This window comes from Physeter macrocephalus, chromosome 17, assembly GCF_002837175.3.
Source record: "Physeter macrocephalus isolate SW-GA chromosome 17, ASM283717v5, whole genome shotgun sequence".
Classification (NCBI taxonomy): Eukaryota; Metazoa; Chordata; class Mammalia; order Artiodactyla; family Physeteridae; genus Physeter; species Physeter macrocephalus.
Genome location: NC_041230.1, coordinates 20185724 through 20206131, shown reverse-complemented (window position 1 = coordinate 20206131; position 20408 = coordinate 20185724). Strand labels below are relative to the sequence as shown.

Sequence of the window (20408 nt, the reverse complement as noted above, 5' to 3'; positions counted from 1 at the left end):
AGTGCGCGGCGACGGGAGAGGCCACAACAGTGAGAGGCCCGCATACCGCAGAAAAAAAAAAAAAAAAAAAGTTAAAGCTTTGAATTCTGTTTAGAACCTTCTGCCATTAATTAGTTATGTGACTTGTAATATTTATATCTTGTGTATGCTATCGCCATCCATGGGTAAATTTTCCAGATGGTGGAAGGAGTCATTTTGACTTATTCCCCATTTGAGCTGTCATGATGTGTTCTACTCTATAATGCAGAAATCACTGATTTATTTTTATTATTGAACTCAGAGTTCCAGGTTATAGATCAAAATATTTAGCCATCTACTTACAGTTTTTTTTCCCCCATCTGTGGAGTAACATTCGTCAGATCCTAAATTATTGCTTTCATTTTTCATGATCAAATGTTTCAGTGTTTCTTGCTGGAAGCATTACAGTGAGTCCTGGAAGTGAGCACTCTGAAGAAAAAGCCCTCTATTCTTCTGGGAGTTACGCTTTTTTACTCTCTTGCCCACTTACCTACACAGAGTATACCACTGTCCTCAGTACACACAGCATACCACAAATGATAGAAGGAGTATATAGGGATAATATACTCCTTTATGATTGTTTACTGCTGTGTCATTTTCTCCAGGTTATTTCCCCCACATTTCATTCACAAATGACCCCTTTCTGTGGCAAAATTATGTTCCTATTGATCATTTTACAGATAAAGATAAATAATATAAGAGAAATTGAGTTTCTTTTCTGAAAATGATGGATCATTCAGTAAGTGGTGTGAGACAACTGGATATATCCATCTGTTAAAAAGTCATAACTCACATCATATGCTAAAATAAATTCCAGGTGAATCTAAGACTTCAAAGTAAAAATAATGTCCCAAAGTTCTGTGAATTGGAAAAGCCTTACTAAGTTGTTAGCAGTACCTAGAAGCTGTAAAGGAAAGTGTTAGTAAATCACAGACAAAATAATAATTTTCTTAATGTTAAAAGTATTCCTACAAATTAGCAGCAGGACAAAAAAAAAGACCAACAAAGAGTGTTCTGCCTATGTTCTCTTCCAGGAGTTTTTTGGTTTCAGGTCTTACATTTAGGTCTTTAATCCATTTTGAGTTTGTTTTTATAAATAGTGTGAGGAAATATTCTAATCTTGTTCTTTTATATGTAGCTGTCCAGTTTTCCCATTACCACTTACTGGAGAAACTTTTTTTTTTTTCCATTATATATTCTTACATCCTTTGTCATAGATTAATTGACCATAGATAGGTGGGTTTATTTCTGGGTTCTCTATTCTGTTCCATTGATCTGTGTGTCTTTTTATTGTGCACTATCATGCTATTCTGATTACTGTAGATTTATAGTATAGTCTGAAGTCAGGGAGCATGATGCCTCCACCTTTCTTCTTTTTACTCAAGATTGCTTTGGTAATTCAGGGTCTTTTGTGTTTCCATATGAATTTTAGGATTATTTGTTCTAGTTCTGTGAAAAATGTCATGGGTATTTTGATAGGGATTGTGTTAACTCTGTAGATTGCTTTGGGTAGTATGGACATCTTAATATTAATTCTTCCAGTCCAAGTGCACGAGATATCTTTCCATTTCTTTGCATTATTTTCAGAGTCCTTCATCAGTGTTTTATAGTTTTAAGAGTATAGGTCTTTCACCTTCTTGGTTAAGTTATTCCTAGGTGTTTTATTCTTTTTGACATGATTGTAAATGGGATTGTTTCCTTAACTTCTCTTTCTGATAGTTCATTATTAGTGTATAGAAAAGCAACTGATTTCTGTATATTAATCCTATATTCTGCAACTTTACTGAATTCATTTCTTAGTTCTAATAGTTCTTTGGTGGAGGCTTTAGGGTTTTCTATACATAGTATCATGTCTTCTGCAAATAGTGACAGTTTTACTTATTCCCTTCCAATTTGGATGCCTTTTATTTCTTTTACTTATCTGATTGCTGTGGCTGGGTCTTACATTACTATGTTAAATAGAATTGGCAAGAGTGGGCATCCTTGTCTTGTTCCTGATTTTAGAAAGCTTTCAGCTTCTCATGTTGAGTATGATGTTAGCTTTGTGCTTGTCATAAATGACCTTTATTATGTTGAGATATGTTCCCTTTATGCCAGCTTTGATAAGAGTTTTTATCATGAATGGATATTGAATTCTGTCAAATGCTTTTTTATGTATCTGTTGAGATGATCATGGGATTTTTATCCTTCCTTTCCTTAATGTGGTGTATCACATTGATTGATTTGCAAAAATGAACTATCTTTGCATACCTGGAATGAGTCCCACTTGATCATGGTATGTGATTCTTTTTATATATTGTGGAGTTTTTTTGTTGTTGTTGTTGTTGTTGTTTGTGGTACGTGGGCCTCTCACTGTTGTGGCCTCTCCCATTGCGGAGCACAGGCTCCGGACGCGCAGGCTCAGCGGCCATGGCTCACGGGCCCAGCCTCTCTGCGGCATGTGGGATCTTCCCGGATCGGGGCACGAACCCGTGTCCCCTGCATCGGCAGGCGGATTCTCAACCACTGCGCCACCAGGGAAGCCCTATTGTTGAGTTTTATTTGCTTATTTTTGTTGAGGATTTTTACATCTATATTCATCAGAGATACTGGCCTTTAATTTTTTTGTAGTGTCTTTGGTTTTGGTATCGTGGTAATGGTGGCCTCATGGAATGAATTTGGGAGTGTTCCCCTCTCTTCAGTTTTCTGGAGTAGTTTGAGAAGGATAGGTATTAGCTCTTCCTTACATGTTTTGTAGAATTCCCATGAAGCCATACAGTCTTGGACTTTTGTTTGCTGGGAGTTCTTTTTAATTACAAATTATATTTCAGTACTAGTGATCAATCTGTTCAGATTATCTATTTTTTCCTGGTTTAGTTTTGGAAGGTTGTATGTTTCTAGAAGTTTGTCCATTTCTTCTAGGTTGTCCAATTTGTTGGCATGTAGCTGTTTGTACTGTTCTCTTACGATTCTTGTATCTCTGTGTTATCAGTTGTTATTTCTCCTCTTTCATTTCTTATTTTGTTTATTTGGGTCCTCTCTCTTTTCTTCTTGATGAGCTTGGCTAAAAGATTATTAATTTTGTTTATCCTTTCAAAAAAACCAGCTCTTGATTTCATTGATGTTTTATTTTCCTTTTGATGACTTTGGGCTTTGTTGTTCTTGAGGCAAGGTGTGATAGGGATATGGAATTAAGAGACACAAACTACTATGTGTAAAATAATTAATCAACAAAAATATATTGTACAGCACAGGAAAATAGAGCCTTTTTTGGCAATAACTTTAAATGGAGTAAAATCTATAAAAATACTCAATCACTGTTGTACACCTGAAATTCATATTATATTGTAAATCCACTATGCTTCAATTTTAAAAAGACAAACACCATAATTAGTAAGAAAACTAAAACCACAATGAAATACCATTTTCATTAATCAGAGTGGGAAGAATCAAAATATTTGATAATTTGCTTATTGGTGCAACCTTTCTGGCAAAGGTTTTCAAAGTGTGGTCCAAAGTATGGATCCCGAGAGGTGGGGAGATTTTTTCCTGCAACTCTTTCGGGGGTCCACAAGATCAAAATTACCTTCATAAGAACACTGAGATATTATTTGCCTTTTTCACCCTGTTGACTCTGATGATATGAAAGCAGTGGTGTGTAAAGCTGCTGCCATTTGGCACAAATCAAAACAGTGGCACTAAACTTTATTACCATTCATTGTTTTCTTCACCACCGTATACTCACAGTATTAAAATAAAGAAGAAAGAAAAAGGAAATAAGAAAAATAGTTTCTCTTAATAGTGTTTATTGATGAAGCAAAAAATATTAATTTTATTAGATGTCAACCCTTGACTACACACCTTTTTAAAACTCTGTCAGGAAACAAGACGTATGCATAAAACACTTCTGCACAGAGTATGGTGGTTGTCTTAATGAAAAACACTGGTGTGATTGAGTTGCAAACTGAACTAACTCCTTTTTTTTTTTTAATGTAATACCATTTTCACCATTTTTTGCTTGAAGAACAACTGACAGACAAACTATGGTTTTCCAGACTTGGGGATTTGGTAGCCATTTTCTCTACAATGAACAAAGTGAGCTTGAGACTTCAAGAAAACAACTGATGGGAAGGTGCCAATGATAAAATCTGATCTTTCAAGCAAAAATTGGAATTTGGGAAAACTTTATCTGCTCCCGTGAGCTGACAGCTTCTCAGTACCTAAAGACTTTTTTGATGAGATTGGTGGTGATATTAACGAATCTGAATTTTTTATATTGTGTAATGGAATGTTTCAGCATTTGCAAAATCTACATAACTCAGTGAAACTCTTCTAAATGTTTGATGTGTGATTTTACAAAGTTATGCATTGGTTAAACACCCATTCAAAGTGCAAGATGGACTACTGGATTTGAATTAACAGAGTAAGAAATGTTCATTGAAACAGGTTTAGATTCTTCATTGCAAGAAATTTTTAAGAAATTTCACTTGTTGAGTTTTGATCGTAGCATGCAAGAATATTAGAGTTATCTGAAAAGGCTGTTAAAATACTTCCTGCAACTACATATTTTTATATTTGTCAACCAAAACAACAGATTGAATACAAAAGCAGTATGAAAATCCAGGTTTTCTCTGCTAGGCCAGATAATCCCATTCTTCTCACAAAATGTCTTTGTTTTGGAAAACAGTTATTTTTCATGAAAATATTAGTTATGTTTATATGTGATATATTTATGGTTTGTATTTTCACTTAAATATATACATATTTCTTAGTCTTAATTTCAAGTTAATACCCATAGGAATACCTATAGATATTACCCACATAAACAAAGCTTATTGGGGTCCTCAGGCTTTAAGAGTATAAAGGATTCTTGAGACTAGTTTGAAAACTGCTCCTCTATGGAGATTAAAATAAAAATTTTAATTACATATGATCATTGAATCAGTAACTTCCATTTTAGGAATTTATACTGTAATCTCTCAAATATGAGATATATTATATGTGCAAAATTATTCATTGTTGGATTGTTTTGATTACCAGAAGATTGGAAACAACTCAGTGTTTTTACATCAATAGAGAATTGGCTATATTGAGATATACCCATAAAATGTAATACTGTATACTATATATGAGGCAGATATAAATTTATCACTGTGGAATGCTCTCAAAGATATATTAAATCAAAAGTTGCAGGTACCAAAAAGTGTGTAGTATACACTACAATTGTACAAAATTGTATATAGTATATGTATGTGCATAGCCAGCCTATGTGGTGAAGTATACACAAGAAAAACTGCTATGGTGGTTGCCACTGTGGAGGGGAGCTGGGGACAAGAGTAGGAAAAAGACATTTCTGAAAACCTGAATACTTCTTGAGCAGTCCTAAAAAATACAGAAGTACCTGTTCCCCAAATCCTAATATTTTAAAAATATTTTTCAGTATTTTTTTCCCCAAAAGTACATGTCTAATTACTTATTAGGAGTTAAGCCAGGTTAAAAATCTAAATCTAACTGATCTTAGTCCTACCTTCTTACCATTACATTAAAATCTCCATACACTCTTATGGAGTGGCAAGACGTTCACCAAAAATAATTATTTTATGTAGTAGTACTTGTTTCGCTGCCATAATGAGTTGACCTGCCCAAGAGGTACAAAAATTTGCAAAAGGTGACTTGGATTCAATCTCAAGAGGCTGGAGCAAGATACATAATGAGTCCTAAATGAATAGTGGAATTTGATTAGCAAAAGAAGTTTGTCGTTAATGGAGGAGCATGATTAAGACAGAAATAGGGTATGTGTAGCACCCCCTGGTGTCAGTGGAAGACCAGCGTTTCAACCAGAGGGCTTCAACCAGAGGGCTTATGAAAATATACATTGCTGTGCCCCTACCCTTAGAGGTTCTGATTCATTAGATCTGGACAGAGGCATAAGAATCGACATTTCTAACCAGTTCCCAGGTGATGCTGAGGCTGTGGGACTGGGAACCACACTTTGAGAATCACTGCATTAGAGAAATTGTGGTTTACAAAGTTGATGGGTAATCTGGGGCCAGAACAATGAACTATAATTTGCTTAAACAATACCACAGGTCATTTAATTTCATGAGACTGAAAATGTTATGAATGTTTAAGAGGAAACATAATATATATGTGACCCTTTCTCATGTATATCTTCTTCTTTGTCCTCTGCTTAATTAAAAACAGAAAAATTATTATACCAGAATTCATTATAATCCATTTTTATGATGACAACTTTATTTTAGTGTTCTCTTGATTTTAAAATTAAAATTGTTCAGAAAATCAGTTTGACTCATTAAATCTATCTCATTAAAATTATCTGTTTTAGAAGAGAATTTCTTTTGAAATTTGGCTAAGGTTAACATCAGATGGAAATCAACATGTGTTTAGTGTGTACTTTAGTCTCTACTGATCTGCCATTCAAAAGGCCAAATTTTATACTGCATTTTATGAAATGAGTTAATCAAAATGCCATTCCTTCTGTTACAGTTTCTGTTGAGCCTTTGAGAAGGAATTTTAGCCTTTAAAAAAACTCGAGATATATAATGTGCTGAAGTCCTGAGGAGAAGGCATTCCGAAGTTAATAATTCCTGGGACTTCTTTAAGGAATGTGTGCCAAGTTCACAGACTGGTACCTCTGTCAGCATGACATTCCTCTTAGTCATATTGTTTTTCAGAGAATTTGCTTATTACTAGTTCCTAGCTTTGTGCCTCTGACTCACGTGAAACTGATTTTTCTGAAACTACTTCCTTCCCTAGGCATGATAACTTATTGAAAAAGTAAAAGATTCCTGTAGTCTGAGGTTAAAAAAAAAAAGATACGCAGATTGTAAAAGACAAAGGCTATGAAAATATTCTAGGGACTTCCCTGGTGGCACAGTGGTTAAGATTCCACCTGCCAATGCAGGGGACCACCGGTTCAAGCCCTGGTCCGGGAAGATCCCACATGCCACAGAGCAACTAAACCCGTGCACCACAACTGCTGATCCTGCTCTCTTGAGCCCACAGCCACAACTACTGAGCCTGCGAGCCACAGCTACTGAGCCTGCATGGCACAACTACTGAAGCCCGTGTGCCTAGAACCTGTGCTCCACAACAAGAGAAGCCACCACAATGAGAAGCCTGCGCACTGCTACTAAGCGTAGCTCCAATCGCTGCAACTAGAGAAAGCCCACGCACATCAATGAAGACCCAATGCAGCCAAAAATAAATAAAAATAAATAAATAAATAAATTTATTTATTTAAAAGAAAAAACCTGTAAAAAAATTTTTTTATAAAGAAAATATTCTAGATTAAAGAAGGCTAAAAATAACGACTAAATGTAATTCCTACTCCTAGACTGGATCCTGTGTTAGAGGGGCAAAAATGCTACAAATGACATTATTACATCAATGGACAAAATTAGAATATAGATATAGTACAATAGATAAAAGTATCTGTGTGAATTGATAGTTGTACTGTGGTTAAGAGAATATCTCTATTCCTAGGAAATACACACTCAAGTATTTAGGGGTGAAGGGCTATAATGTATATAATTATGGTTCAGAAAAAAACTGATTTCACAGATCAAATAAATGGGGTAAAATGTTAATAGGTCAATCTGGTTAAAGTGTTTACAGGAATTCTTTTACTATATTTATTGCAATTTTAAGTTTATTTACAAATAAAAAGTTTTTTTTAAAGAACATGCAGAAAAGTGAAACATGTAAGATTTAAAAGTTTGTTGCCTTTAAGAGAGAAAATTTCCTTTGCGTGTGAAGTTGGGCTCTCAGAAAGCTTTTCTGTCACTTACCCTAAACATCAAAAAAATAGCACTTAGAGTCAGCACAAGGAGCACATTCTCTGATAGAGTTCTAGATTTCTGTGATCATATCTATAAAATATTACTGATAATTCCTACTAAAAGGCATGATTATGATGTTGTGACGTGAGTTAGTTATATGTTTAACAGAAGGTTATTTGCCAGCATTAAATATCAGCCAAGTCATGGTCAAAATAATTGTGGGAAATAGGAAACTAACTACTCGGAAGAAAGATAAACTAGGAGAAAAGAAAAGTGTAAATCAAAATCTAATCTGAATATTTTGCCATTAGGGTAAAAATGAAGGGCAGAGACTTAGTAATTGCTTTTCTGATTAGTCCCACATTAATTGCAGTAAAATGGTTTGGCTTCTAATGAAGTCTATGATATTACTAGAGTCTGTTTATAAATCACATTTTGCATTTAATTCTTACTTGGCTAGCTCCTTTTTTTTTTTTTTAACTATGATATATGTTTATGCCCTTGGAAAGCCTTCTCCTTTCCAAGTATTCCTGCCTAGAGTTGCCTGTTTCTCTCTCTCTCAACTTTTTATAGTAGTCCCAATGTATATACTGTCATATTACATGTATTCTCTGTACTCTCCATTATTAATTCAACTATTTTATTTAATGTTATACTCCTCTAACTAAGCGTTCATCATCACAAAGAATATTAACTGTGAGGATCATAAGTAATTAAACTATGAAATTAAATGAAAGAAATTCATTTTTCACTATGCTGTGCCTTTTACTTTTCCATGCCGAGGTCACCTTCCATTGGCTAGATTTTCATCCCACACAGCCTGAAATTTTTTTTTTTCCTTGTGCAAACATTATTGGAGACTTGATCGGCTTGTTATAGTTATATATCTCTCTTAATATTTAAACCTATACAAGAAAGGACTTTTTTTTATTGTTAAACCTTATATATCCTTCCAAGTGAAGGTACTACCTCAGGCACACATTAAATGATACATTAAGCCATTGCAGATAAATCAGTGATTAAAGCAACACAAAATTAGGCCCTAAATTTAAAAGCTTCATGACTACTCCATTGTGTGAATGTCCCCATAGAGATTTAGCTCTAGGACATCAAAATCTGTAAACTTCATCAGGTAGGGGACAGTAGATAGGAAGGCGCACTAGAGGAAATGACTCCAAGTTCATCAGTAACCTCATCTCTAGAGGTCTTTGCAGAACATTGTGCAGCTGTTTAAAAACCAGTCAGTTGGAAATGACATCTGTATTCCCTTCATTTGCCTCTTTATTGATAAAAATGTATTGGTGCTTTTTAGAATCTAAGTTGCTGAAAGCTTTATAACTCTTGAATTGACGTTTATGCTGTATAAAAGAGACTTAAAAGTATGTGTAAAGATAAATTATCTGTAAAGACATTTAAAATAAGCCACATAATAATGGGTTACTATTGCATGCTTATTTTTCTCCTGTGGCAGTGATGATAATTATGTAAATAGGTCAGAAGCTACATTTTTTTAATTGATGATTTTAACATCAAAGCCTGAAACGAGTTTTTCCATCATTGGATAAATATTTAACCACAGAAGAATGAGCAATTTAAAACAAGACATGGTCCAGGTAATAGACAGTAAGGGCCAGAATAATTTTTTTAATTGAATCACATTCACTCCACAGCCATGCATCAGATTCCTCAGTTTATCTAGATTGATGTAGAATTTAAACAAATAGGAAATTTAATCTGCCATACAAGAACACTATTTTGTGGCTCTTTCTTTTGGCAGATGGAGATGGAAACATGGATCACTTATTGCCAGGCTGTGAAGATAAAAACTGCCAGAAAAGTACCATTTACTTAGCAAGATCCAGAACAAAGCAGGTATATCTACTTGTTTCTTAATGTAAATAGAGTTATGTTCTTGGAAGAAAATTTCAGAGGTTAGAAAAAGTATCTGAAGAATCAGAAAAGAGAAAAACCAAAAATAAATTTACTTCCTTATTTTAACTTAATGCAATGCATTTAAATCTATTTTTATTGGTTTATTGAGAGAAAAAAGTAGTGGCATAATCATTTCTGGTTAAGAAAACCCACTCTTGATTCTGTAATTAAATGATCTGTTAGCCTTTTATATGCTGGGAATATGGTAAGACACAGTATAGCTATAATAAAGGGTTATGAAGAAGAACATCATACCCATTAGCCATCAAGGCTAATCTTGTTTTTATTTGTGATATCTAAACCTGTTTCACTCTCTCGTTCTGACTTTATACCTGTAGCTTGTAGGTAAATAATTTAGAATCTGTTAATCACAGCAGAGGATTAATGTGGGAATGATAGGTTGTGACATTGAGATTTTTTCCATATTGACAGCACCTGAATGGAAACCAGTAATATAGTAGTATAATTAATGAGTTATATTTTCTGTTTGGGGGTAATAAATGATAGAACTACATTTTGATTCTTTTAGCCCTTATGGGTAGGAAGTATCACTTTCTATACTAAGACACTAAAGAAAACAAATCTTCCTCCAGTCAGCATTCTAAAAGCATTTAACTCTTACACCCATAACCTTTATTACCTTGAACTTTTTTAAAGTTTTGAATCACTGAAAATATTAAGTCAAGTAACACTTCATTGTTGGTTCATAGCTGTAAGTACACCTAGTAATTATTAGCCTGTCTTCAAGTGACAGACTACTGTAAGAATATTTTCAAATTACACAGCTCTCTCTGGGCAGATAAATGTCACAGTTCTTTTTTGACTGTTAAGAACATCACATTAATGAAAAATCTTTTACTTCTTAGACCTTAATACATTTACCTTAACAGAAATACTTTATCCTCATTAATAAACTAATAAACTATCAACCTCTTCAGAAACTTGTGAAAACTTGGCATTTTGTGAAATTTCTCATCCTCTTCCAAAACAAGACCAGTTTTTTTCAGTCACATGAAACATTAAAACATTTTGATGCTATATAATACTCTTTTGCTTCAAGAAAGATTGGAAAATTTATTAAAGATGCAGACCACTTTTTTAAAACAGCTCGTTTTCTGTAAATTTGTCTTTGTAGTTAAGCCACTTTTTTTTTTTCCTTGGCAAACTATGCTTTCTTTGGATAACATAGAAAATGTTTGGGATATCCTATGTCCTAAACCCTTTTCAAGAGGCCACTTTTTATGTAGTCTGGCTTGGAGCTATATATATATGAGTCACCTGCTTATAAGGAAAAAAACATCTGTAGGCATGTTTGGCCTCCTGTCATTTCAAGCCAGCTGCACCTGCTTCTGTTTGGACATCTCCAGGTTATGTGCCAGTATCCATGCTCTTAGCTAATTATGGGCACATCTATAATTTTAATGTGATGATTTCCACTCTTCAGATTTTAGTTTGCATTAGGTTATTGAAAGTAAAGATTGGGGCATTCACAAGAAAAAGGGATTTCCAAAAGCTCATTTTGAAATGATCCTATTCTCTGTGTTCTCCTCATTATAATCAATATAGAGATAAAGAATTTATTTAAAATGTCGCTTCCAGCTGTTTTGGTGACAGAGCTCATTCCCTGGGGCAGGCGGAGCTTGTCAGAGCTAGTATTGTTTGGTAAGCCTCAGAGCTGCTTGACTCTGAGAATGATGACTAAAGTCATCATCATGTATAGGAGGCAAAGCAAGAGAACAAGGGAGACTGTCATGTTCTAATTCTTCCTGAGCTGGTCCTCCGAAAGAACATCAGTATTACATGATATTATAATTTTTTAAATATTCATTTGAGGTTGTATTTCCACTCAGCACATTTTAAAATGGCAATTCAAGTATATGATCATCAACATCAGTTCAATCCTAAGATTTTGTGGTTCTGTGAAAAACCTTCTAAGGCTCTATGAGCTAGTTCAAGGAAAGATGACTAGTGATAAATTTTAAAGGAGACGATTTTTTTCCAGAGTGTAAGTTACCTGTTTATCAAAGTAAATTATAGTACCCTACCATTTTGTAGTGATAAAGAACTTAAATAAGGTGATGCTTACCTTGAGGACTTTTCGTGGATAATTTGTTTTACAAATGGTGAATTTTTTTCTAAAATAACTATAAAATCTGATTTTTTTTCTCTTAATCCACAGTGGGTTCCTGTCCTACAGGATTTTAGCAGTAAGGGCACACTCTGGGGCTTTGTGCCATTTGTGCATGAACAACGACCAACTGAAATACCAATTCCAATTACCCTTCATATTGGAGACTACAACATGGATGGTTACCCAGATGCTCTTGCCATACTGAAGAATACATCTGGAAGGTATGGAAATTAAGTCAAATGAGAAATATTTGTGAAATATTTTCACTGTGATACTTTGTAGCTGATAACACCTAAATATGGTACAGTTCCTTAAATAAGGAACACTATGAGCTCTGAACTTCTCCCAACTGCTTAGAATACCTGTTCTTTTTCTGTTGTATAGAACAGTAAAAGGCTTATTTTTCATTCAACAAAACTTGATCTTTAAAAGGTCAAAATTTTTATAAGTAAATGACTCAGTTGCATTTTGAGTCTGAAGACCATGGAGGTTAAGAGTTGAGCCTAGGCTTCGCTCTCAGTCCAGCTTAGCACCTGTGTGACCTTGAGCAGATTACCTAAACTCCTCATCTGTAAACTGAGAGTAGTAACTGCACCTCTGTCATGGAGTTGTAATGGAAATTATATGAGGTAAAAATAAAAAATGAGGCAATTAGCAACATATTTAGCACATGCTGACTTTACTGGTAATCAGTGAATGTTGCCTTACTGTTGTTTGTTTTGTAATAGTGTTGAGAATTTCAACATGACTATTGATAATATTTGTAAATACAAAATTTTTGAGTATATTTATTGCATTATCAATGATTTTGAATGTTGTTGCTACTTTTTTTTCCTTAGGTAGAGGTACCAGTAGCTAAACCAATATAGTTAAATTCACAATTATCCTGATCTTGACAGATTCCATAAATATGACTCTTCCCAAATTTTAATGCTTTATTATATTCTTCATATTACAATTAGTTGTATTTCTTGTCCCTTATTCTTTCTTGCCTCCTACATTGTATCTATCCATAATTTTTCTTCTGAGCATTAATTCATTTGTTGGCTCTGGAATTAGTGATGATTCAGCTCCACATTTACTACCAGGCTCATGATGTAATATAACTTTCCTGGAAAAAAAATTAGACTATTGTTGATTTTAACATCAAACAATGTTATCTAGAAATGTTAATTTTAGAAAACCATACATTATTAGTGACTGTCCCTAAATATTTATAGAAATTATAAAATGTCTGTACTTAAACTTTTCTAAGGACCTTGACTTGAAATTATAATCACTCTTGAGTTGTGTTTACAAAATTTTCTAGGGATATGAGCATCATGATCCGTAATACAGAGTAGTATATACACTCATAACTTATGTGTATGAAGCAGATCTTATGTAACCAAAAGAAACCTCTGAGTTGAATGTGATTTTTATTCCTTTTAAAGTGGCACGTAAAAACAAAGAAATGTAAAAATTGCTTTAATTTGAACATTTACCCTATTCAAAAGAATAAGAAGTTACATCTTAAATTCATTTAAGTGTGATTACTTATTCTTAGAAAAACATACAAACAACTTACAGTTTTGTCATAAAAGTTCTTTATCAACATATTCTTCTTCAAACCATCGACTATTTAACTTACCTTTACCATTCAGTAATAACGATGATATCAACAGCTAATTCAGCAGTGAACAAACACTATGGCTCTATAGGAAACATAAGGTAAAAGACAGTCATAGACTCTTGATGCTTTTATAAAAGCATCTGTTTAAAACACAAGGTTTCTTTTTTGTTCTTTTGGGATAGATGAGAATTGAAGGATAGATTTCAGTGCATTTCAATGTTCATTAAATCACTAGATGAGAAATAGCCCTATTCTTGAGAGATGTCTGTGTAGGAGAATTCAGCATAGTATTTTCTTTGAAACATAGAAGAAGGGAAATAAGGCATAGTGTACATTATAATCCTTTTCTACTGTTCACTTTTGTTGAAAAGCATTTTATAATTTTTAACTGATTTCAAGACTGCTGTATTGCTAAGAAGTAGTACAGGGTTGCAGTTTATAATTTCAAGGGTTGCTACCTGGAGAATTCTGTCTCCTTTTTTTCTTCAGGTTTTGAAAATACGGTAGAGGTTAACTACGCAGTTAAGAATAAAATCCACAATATGTGTTTCATGGAAAGAAGTTCTGAAACCGTGGCTTGTTAACTTGTGTTTTTTTGTTTTCAGAGGAGAGTTGCTGTTTGGCTTTCTTTTTTTTATTTTATGCTAAAGGTCTAATTGTTGAAAGTTAACCTTTAAAATCATGTTACATGAAAAAGATCTCTATTAATGACATTTATAGAGGCAGCGAGTGACTCTATAAACAAAATAACATGGTCTGCGGTCAGCCATTTTACATCTGTGCCACCACTGACTGAAAGCCATGTTTTTTTCCCTTGGCTGTCCCATTACTACTCAGTTGCCCTGTGTTTACTGTCATCTTCTGTGTGTAGTCATGTTGTCTTAAATGTCTGAATTTTCATTTTTTTGAAAGAAGAAAGGCAAACTTAGAATGACATTATTCCAATAGTGTGCTCTTAAGCTAATAATAATTATGTTTTTAGACTTTTTAAATTTCATGTGTAAAATAACACTGAAAAGATATTTTATGTCCTAAGTCTTTAATATAGAACTGAAAAACTTTTTTAAAAGGAACTGGAGGATAAATTATAACAAAGAATATTTGAGAACCATTTAATTAAACTCTTGTCCTTATGGATTTCTAATCACTATTGTTTCTTAATTATCCAGAGTTACTAGAAAAGCTAGTACACAAAAATGAAAAGTTTAATTTTATTTTTGCCCAATATGTGGTATATTAGAAATTTTATTTTATGCATATGTTAGAAAAAACATTCCTCTAAATATACCCCTAGAAATATTAATGTCATAGGTAAAATTAAATACTAATTTAAAGTGACTATTAGGTTTCTATAGGAAAATTTGATAAACCATATTTAAATTAATATTCTAAACCATACTGTATGATTTTTTTAAATTCAAAACTAACATAGATTGTAATTTGCTCAGAATAAATGTATGTTTGTTTAACACTGGTACTGTAGTCTAGAAGTTGTGTTAATGATTTACTTATCATTTTGCCAAGCACATACAGTGCATATTTATTCCTTATTTTAAGCATTTAACTGAAGATATGAGAGTGACTTTTAGTCTTTGTTCTGACTATTGCATATTAATCAGAATGTTAATATATTTAAGAAAAGTTGTACTGTTATTAATGAATTGAAAGTGGATCAAGTTTTAAGCAAAACCTCAGCTTCCAGCAGGGATTTATAGAGAATCCAAATCTAAAAGTACTAAAAGAAAAAAATTTTTTTTAAACAAAGGGCTTTAGCAGCAAAGGAGCAGATTCTGAGTATCAGCTGTGAGAGCTCCCAAAATCTGTTAAATGGCAAGTAAATCAATAAATGGCCAAATGCAATATATTCATTGTCAGTTAATGCCAGGAAGCAAAGGGCTTTAGTTTATAAAGTGATTATCATGCATATTGCTTCACAGTAATTTCTATGGGGTGGTATTATCTTTCCTTTGTAAGTATGGAAACAGTCTCAGATAAGTCAGACTACTCGTCCAGGATCACACAGTTTCAGTCAGCACTCTAAGTTCACAGAATCTGAATCCTTTTTCTTTCCCTGTAAGAAAAAAATTTAGAAGGAAGTAGTATATAACCAAAAATAACACATTTTTAGCAGAGGTTAGAAATGATGATTTGGGCAGATAGTAAAAGTCTCTCTGACAAGAGAAAGAAGGAGCAAGCTAAGGACAAATGAATAAAATCCATAAGTTTTCTGAGTCTTGCTGTCAGAGGAAATTTGATTATATGCAAGCATGTGGCCTCTTATGTTAGTAATTTGGAAACCAGAGGTATAATTTGGATGTGTTGGTGGTATACATTCAGGCTACCAATATGAAATGATGGAAGATGACCAGAAGCAAGTTGGGATCTGGAACTTTGTCAAAAAAGAATTACTGGGGACTTTGGCAGCTATTAGCTAATTACCCATTCAGTATAATCTGCATTTTCATCTTCACCCTCAGCTTTATAAAATAATTTGGGTTCACACTGATAGCCTGAGTCACCAAGGAAAGGTTACATTATGTTTCAGATGTTCTGCTTTAGTGGGCAAGGAGATTGATAGTACAGATGCCTGTATCCACTTGTACATTTCAAGCCACTGTTGTTTTTCATTTTTATAATGAACTGTTACAAAAGGTTTCATATCATTTTAAATTAGATCAAATATCTTACTAATTTTATGTTTTATACTTCAAATGGTTCACCATAATCTTTTTTAAATGAAGTTAATCACCATCTTTTCCATGAATGTGAAAATATAACAGACTTCCTAATTTACAATAAGAGAAAAAACATTCATGCCTGTTCTGCCAGGGAATGTTTAGTGGTAGTTTGCAAAATAAATCTTGGTAGGCTATGTCACATAATTTCCATCTGTTCAAATGTTACTAGGGAGAATAGCCTGTTTCTGACATTACAACCTATATCGCTAAGTCTTATGCTCTAAATCATTAACTAAGCCTTAGTTAATGAGTAATAACTCTGGGTAGGGAAGTTATCTGCATTCACAGCTTATTGAAGACTGAAGAATATTTTAATATTTTTGTTTAGGGTATTTTATAGAATTATACATGGGGTAGAGTAAGGTTTTTGTAAGATGTTTGTTTTTCAAAGTTATTAAGGGTACTGAATTCAAGAATCATATTCACATCACTTCTGGGTTTAATAAAATGTATTACTTCCTCCTAAGCAAATTATTATAAAGCCTCCAGAAGCTTTCAATATGTGATTTTTAAAATCACTTTTTATAATATAGAATATCTTAATCAGGCTTTGCTTTCATTTTAAACTATTTCTGATTGTACTGTCTTATTCAGTAGCTTCTATACCCCAAATGAGGGAGAATACTAAATTAGTCCAGTATGATGTGGCAGAGTAAAAAATGATAAAATGTGTTTGAAATCTTATCCTGGATGACTCATCATTGAAGAACTCATACTGTTTCATCATGGAAGAACTCATACTGCTATGTTGACTAACCTTCACTCACAAACCAACTTCAGCTTCAGTAGTTGGAATTTGTAAAGCTCATGTTTTCTCTACAATATGGTTGCCTATTCTTCTGCCCTAACGAATCCCATATTAAAATTTTTTGTCCTATACTAAAATGAAAAAGGATCCACTAATTAGTTGTGAGGGAAAAAATTATGTAGATGGTAAGTTAAAACACTGGCAGTCTCTGTTAATTCCAAAAGGATATATATTAAATATTATTTACTCTATTAGCCATAAATTTTAATCAGTCTATTAATAATTACTCCTGCACTCTGAGTTTATTGGCATGATGTTGCATTCTTCTGTAATTTTTACATTTCCTTTGAATCCATAGGTGTTTGTAATGTTATTTGCCTTTTGTATTTAATTCATCAGGCTTAGGGCTGGTCTGTTTTACTATTTCATTAATGTCTGTGTTTTTGTTGTTATATTTGTTTAAAAAATTACTTTTATTTTCAATAAGATGGATTTTTTCACAAATATTTTATTTCTGATTCTGTATTTAACTCCTTCCCTTTTTTGCTTTGTTTAGATTTATTTTTGGTTTTGTTTTTATTTCATTGAATACTTAATAGAATTTTCCCATTTTCTTAGTTTCTAATAAGTGTTTTTAAGACTCTTTTGTATGTACTTGACTTCAAACCAGACATTTTGATAGGTACGTATTTTGATAGGTATTTGCAATGCAATAACCGTAAGAATGAACAATAAAATTATAGACTCAAACCCTAAGACAGCAATGCAACAAGGACTCACAACACTGCATGGCACAGCATAAGTTATATGTAGTGTCTACTGTTATTTTAATTATTAGTAATATTATTATGTGGTCACACATGCTTTGATTTATTCTTGCCATTTTATGTTTGTATTCATCATTTTTTTCTCATTTTTCTGCCTTCTGTTTGATCATTCAAATTTTTCTTCCTTTTGTAGTTCCTAAGATGATTTGTATATCATAAATTTCATTTCTGTTGTAGTTGTTACAGTTTACTGTTTAGTACATATATTTAAACTTAATTTTTTTAGTGAACTACTAGAGACAAAACAGTCCTTAAGACAAGATTTTTAGCATACTTAAAATTCTCTTTCCCCTACCCAGCCCCTCCTCATTCAGTGATATCATCACCATGTTGAAACCATCGAGGATTTATCTATTTATGTATTTATTTTCACATTTTGTTGTGGCAGTTATTTACACTTGGCTACAAAGTTTACTAGTTGCTTTGATCACCATTGAACACTCCTGTCTTCCATTCGTTCTTTGATTCATGTGTTATTTTTCTGGATAGAGTCAAGTAATTCTATCAGGGAGAATCTGCAGCCTCTTTCTAAGACCTTGCAGGTCTGAAAATTTCTTTATTGAAAATTTCTTTATTTTCCTCCAGCCTACCTGCTAATTTGCAGAGAATAGGATTCTAAGTTTCTATGAGTGTATGCTAGTCTTTCCAGACAAACTATGTTGATAAATTTCATTACTTTATACACTATGGCTACCAAGATAAATTCCAATAAGCATTGTCTATATAACTGATGAGTACCTTGCTAACTTTGACTTTATATAAAATTATACTAATATAAAGCAAAGTTAGCTTTTTAACTTTTGAATCATCAGCATATACAGTTAACTTTTATAATTGGTGAGGAGGTGCTGGAACAGGAAAAAGCATTCTGGAATATATACTTAATCCATTTTATTTCATTTTAATCCTTCCTTCCTAGAATAATAGCCACAAAGTTTTATCACCTCTCAGTAGCAGTAACAGAGTTCCTTCAGAAGAGCAGTAACATGGAAGATTTTAAACTTCAGTTTTTGTAATTCTTACCAGCTGTATAAATTAAACTACTGGTGGTAGAAACTGGGAATATGGAATCAATTTCCCAGGCTGACAGAATTAAAAATGCCTCTCCATGAATAGGGTAAAACTTAGATTCAGACCTCTATGTTATGTATGTACTTGCAATCAGGTATGTTAATGAAAAGAGAAATAAAACACAAGTGAGTTTTCTTTTTCAATTTTTCTTATTGAGGTACCATTGGTTTGTAACATTGTACAAGGTTCTTGTGTACAACATTAAATTTCTGTTTCTGTGTATACTACAGTGTACTCACTACCAAAAATTTAGTTTCCATTTGTCACCATACACTTGATCCCCTTTACCCATGTCACCTTCCTCCCTCCTCACTCCTTCCCCTTTGGTAACCACTACTCTATTCTTTGTAGCTACATTTTTGTTTGGTTTGGTTTGATCATTATTTGGGTCTTTTGTTTGTTTTTTATATATTCCATATGTGGTGGGTGCTTTTGTGCCTCTGTCTTGTCGGGGATCTCCTGAGTCACGAGCTCCATCACCACAGGGAGAGGGAAAGGGTAGGAGGGAGCCAGGGTCATGGGCATCCCTTCTGTGTCCATTGTTTTCTGGTTCATGGGCGCCAGCCCTGCAGGCAGGGGGTGGGGGACCAGAGTCATGGGCACTTCTGCAGCTGGAAGGACGGGATCCTAGACCTTTTGCCACTGCTGCCCAGTTACCTCTGGGTGCTGGCACCACAGTAGCCAGGAGGCCAGGCCAGAGTCATATGTGCTACCTCCCCTGCTGCTACTGAGTTTTCTGGGGCTGTGGGCTCAGCTGCTGTGGCCAGGGGTCCAGGGCACTAGGGTTGTAGCTCCTCCCTTCACTGTCCCCCTTTCTCGCCTCCTCTGTGTCCTAGTCCACCCACCTTTAGATGTACAGATGTGCGGAATTCTCTGGAGTCCTGGTGTGTTGGGCAGAGGCACCTTTGTTGAATTGTGGATGTTTTACTGGTTTTAAGTTGAAGGGTAGAACAAAGGGAGCATCTCAATCCACCACAATGCTGACGGCCTTTTTTTTTTTTTTTTTTTTCCAATTTTTGACAGCATTTATCCCAAAAGGTATTTGAGTTAGGGTGCATTGCGAAACACATGTTTCTTCCACTACATTGTATATCACATGACGTTAAAAGAAAAGTTTATTTCTAAGTGCAGCTTAGGATAGGAAAAAAAAAGAGAGAGAGAGCATGGACTTTAGTCTTCAGTTCAAATGCCAGTGCTGCCACTTAGTAGCTCTGTTTCCTTCAGCAAGGTATTTAGCCTGTCTGTATATCTATAAATCTGTAAAATAAGGATAAATATACCTACCCTGCAAGTTTCTTGTGTGATTAAATGAAATGCTATTCCTTCTCCTTCCCTCCAAAGCTTACCTTATTAAGAAACATTTAAACTGCACTGTCAACAACATGAATGTCAACTTTAGTTCCAAAAGACCTATGACAGCTAAGTGATCTCCTACCACTAATAGACCACACAGATTGTCAGAGAAAGGACTGATGGCTATTTTATTCCTGTTAATATTGTACCACAACAGCTTCCAAAGGAAAATGAAAAAGGAAAATTAAAAGGTATCA

The 20408-nt window shown here is 33.8% G+C and overlaps 1 protein-coding gene across 1 annotated transcript in view; it reads left to right on the top strand.

Moving 5' to 3' along the window:
• The window catches only part of ITFG1 (integrin alpha FG-GAP repeat containing 1), a 267640-nt gene that overhangs the window by 113857 nt on the left and 133375 nt on the right, over positions 1-20408 (top strand). The window contains exons 9-10 of the mRNA XM_007109007.4: positions 9577-9671; positions 11911-12083. Of these exons, the coding sequence (XP_007109069.1) occupies positions 9577-9671; positions 11911-12083 (268 nt within the window). The remainder of the gene's footprint in view (positions 1-9576; positions 9672-11910; positions 12084-20408) is intronic.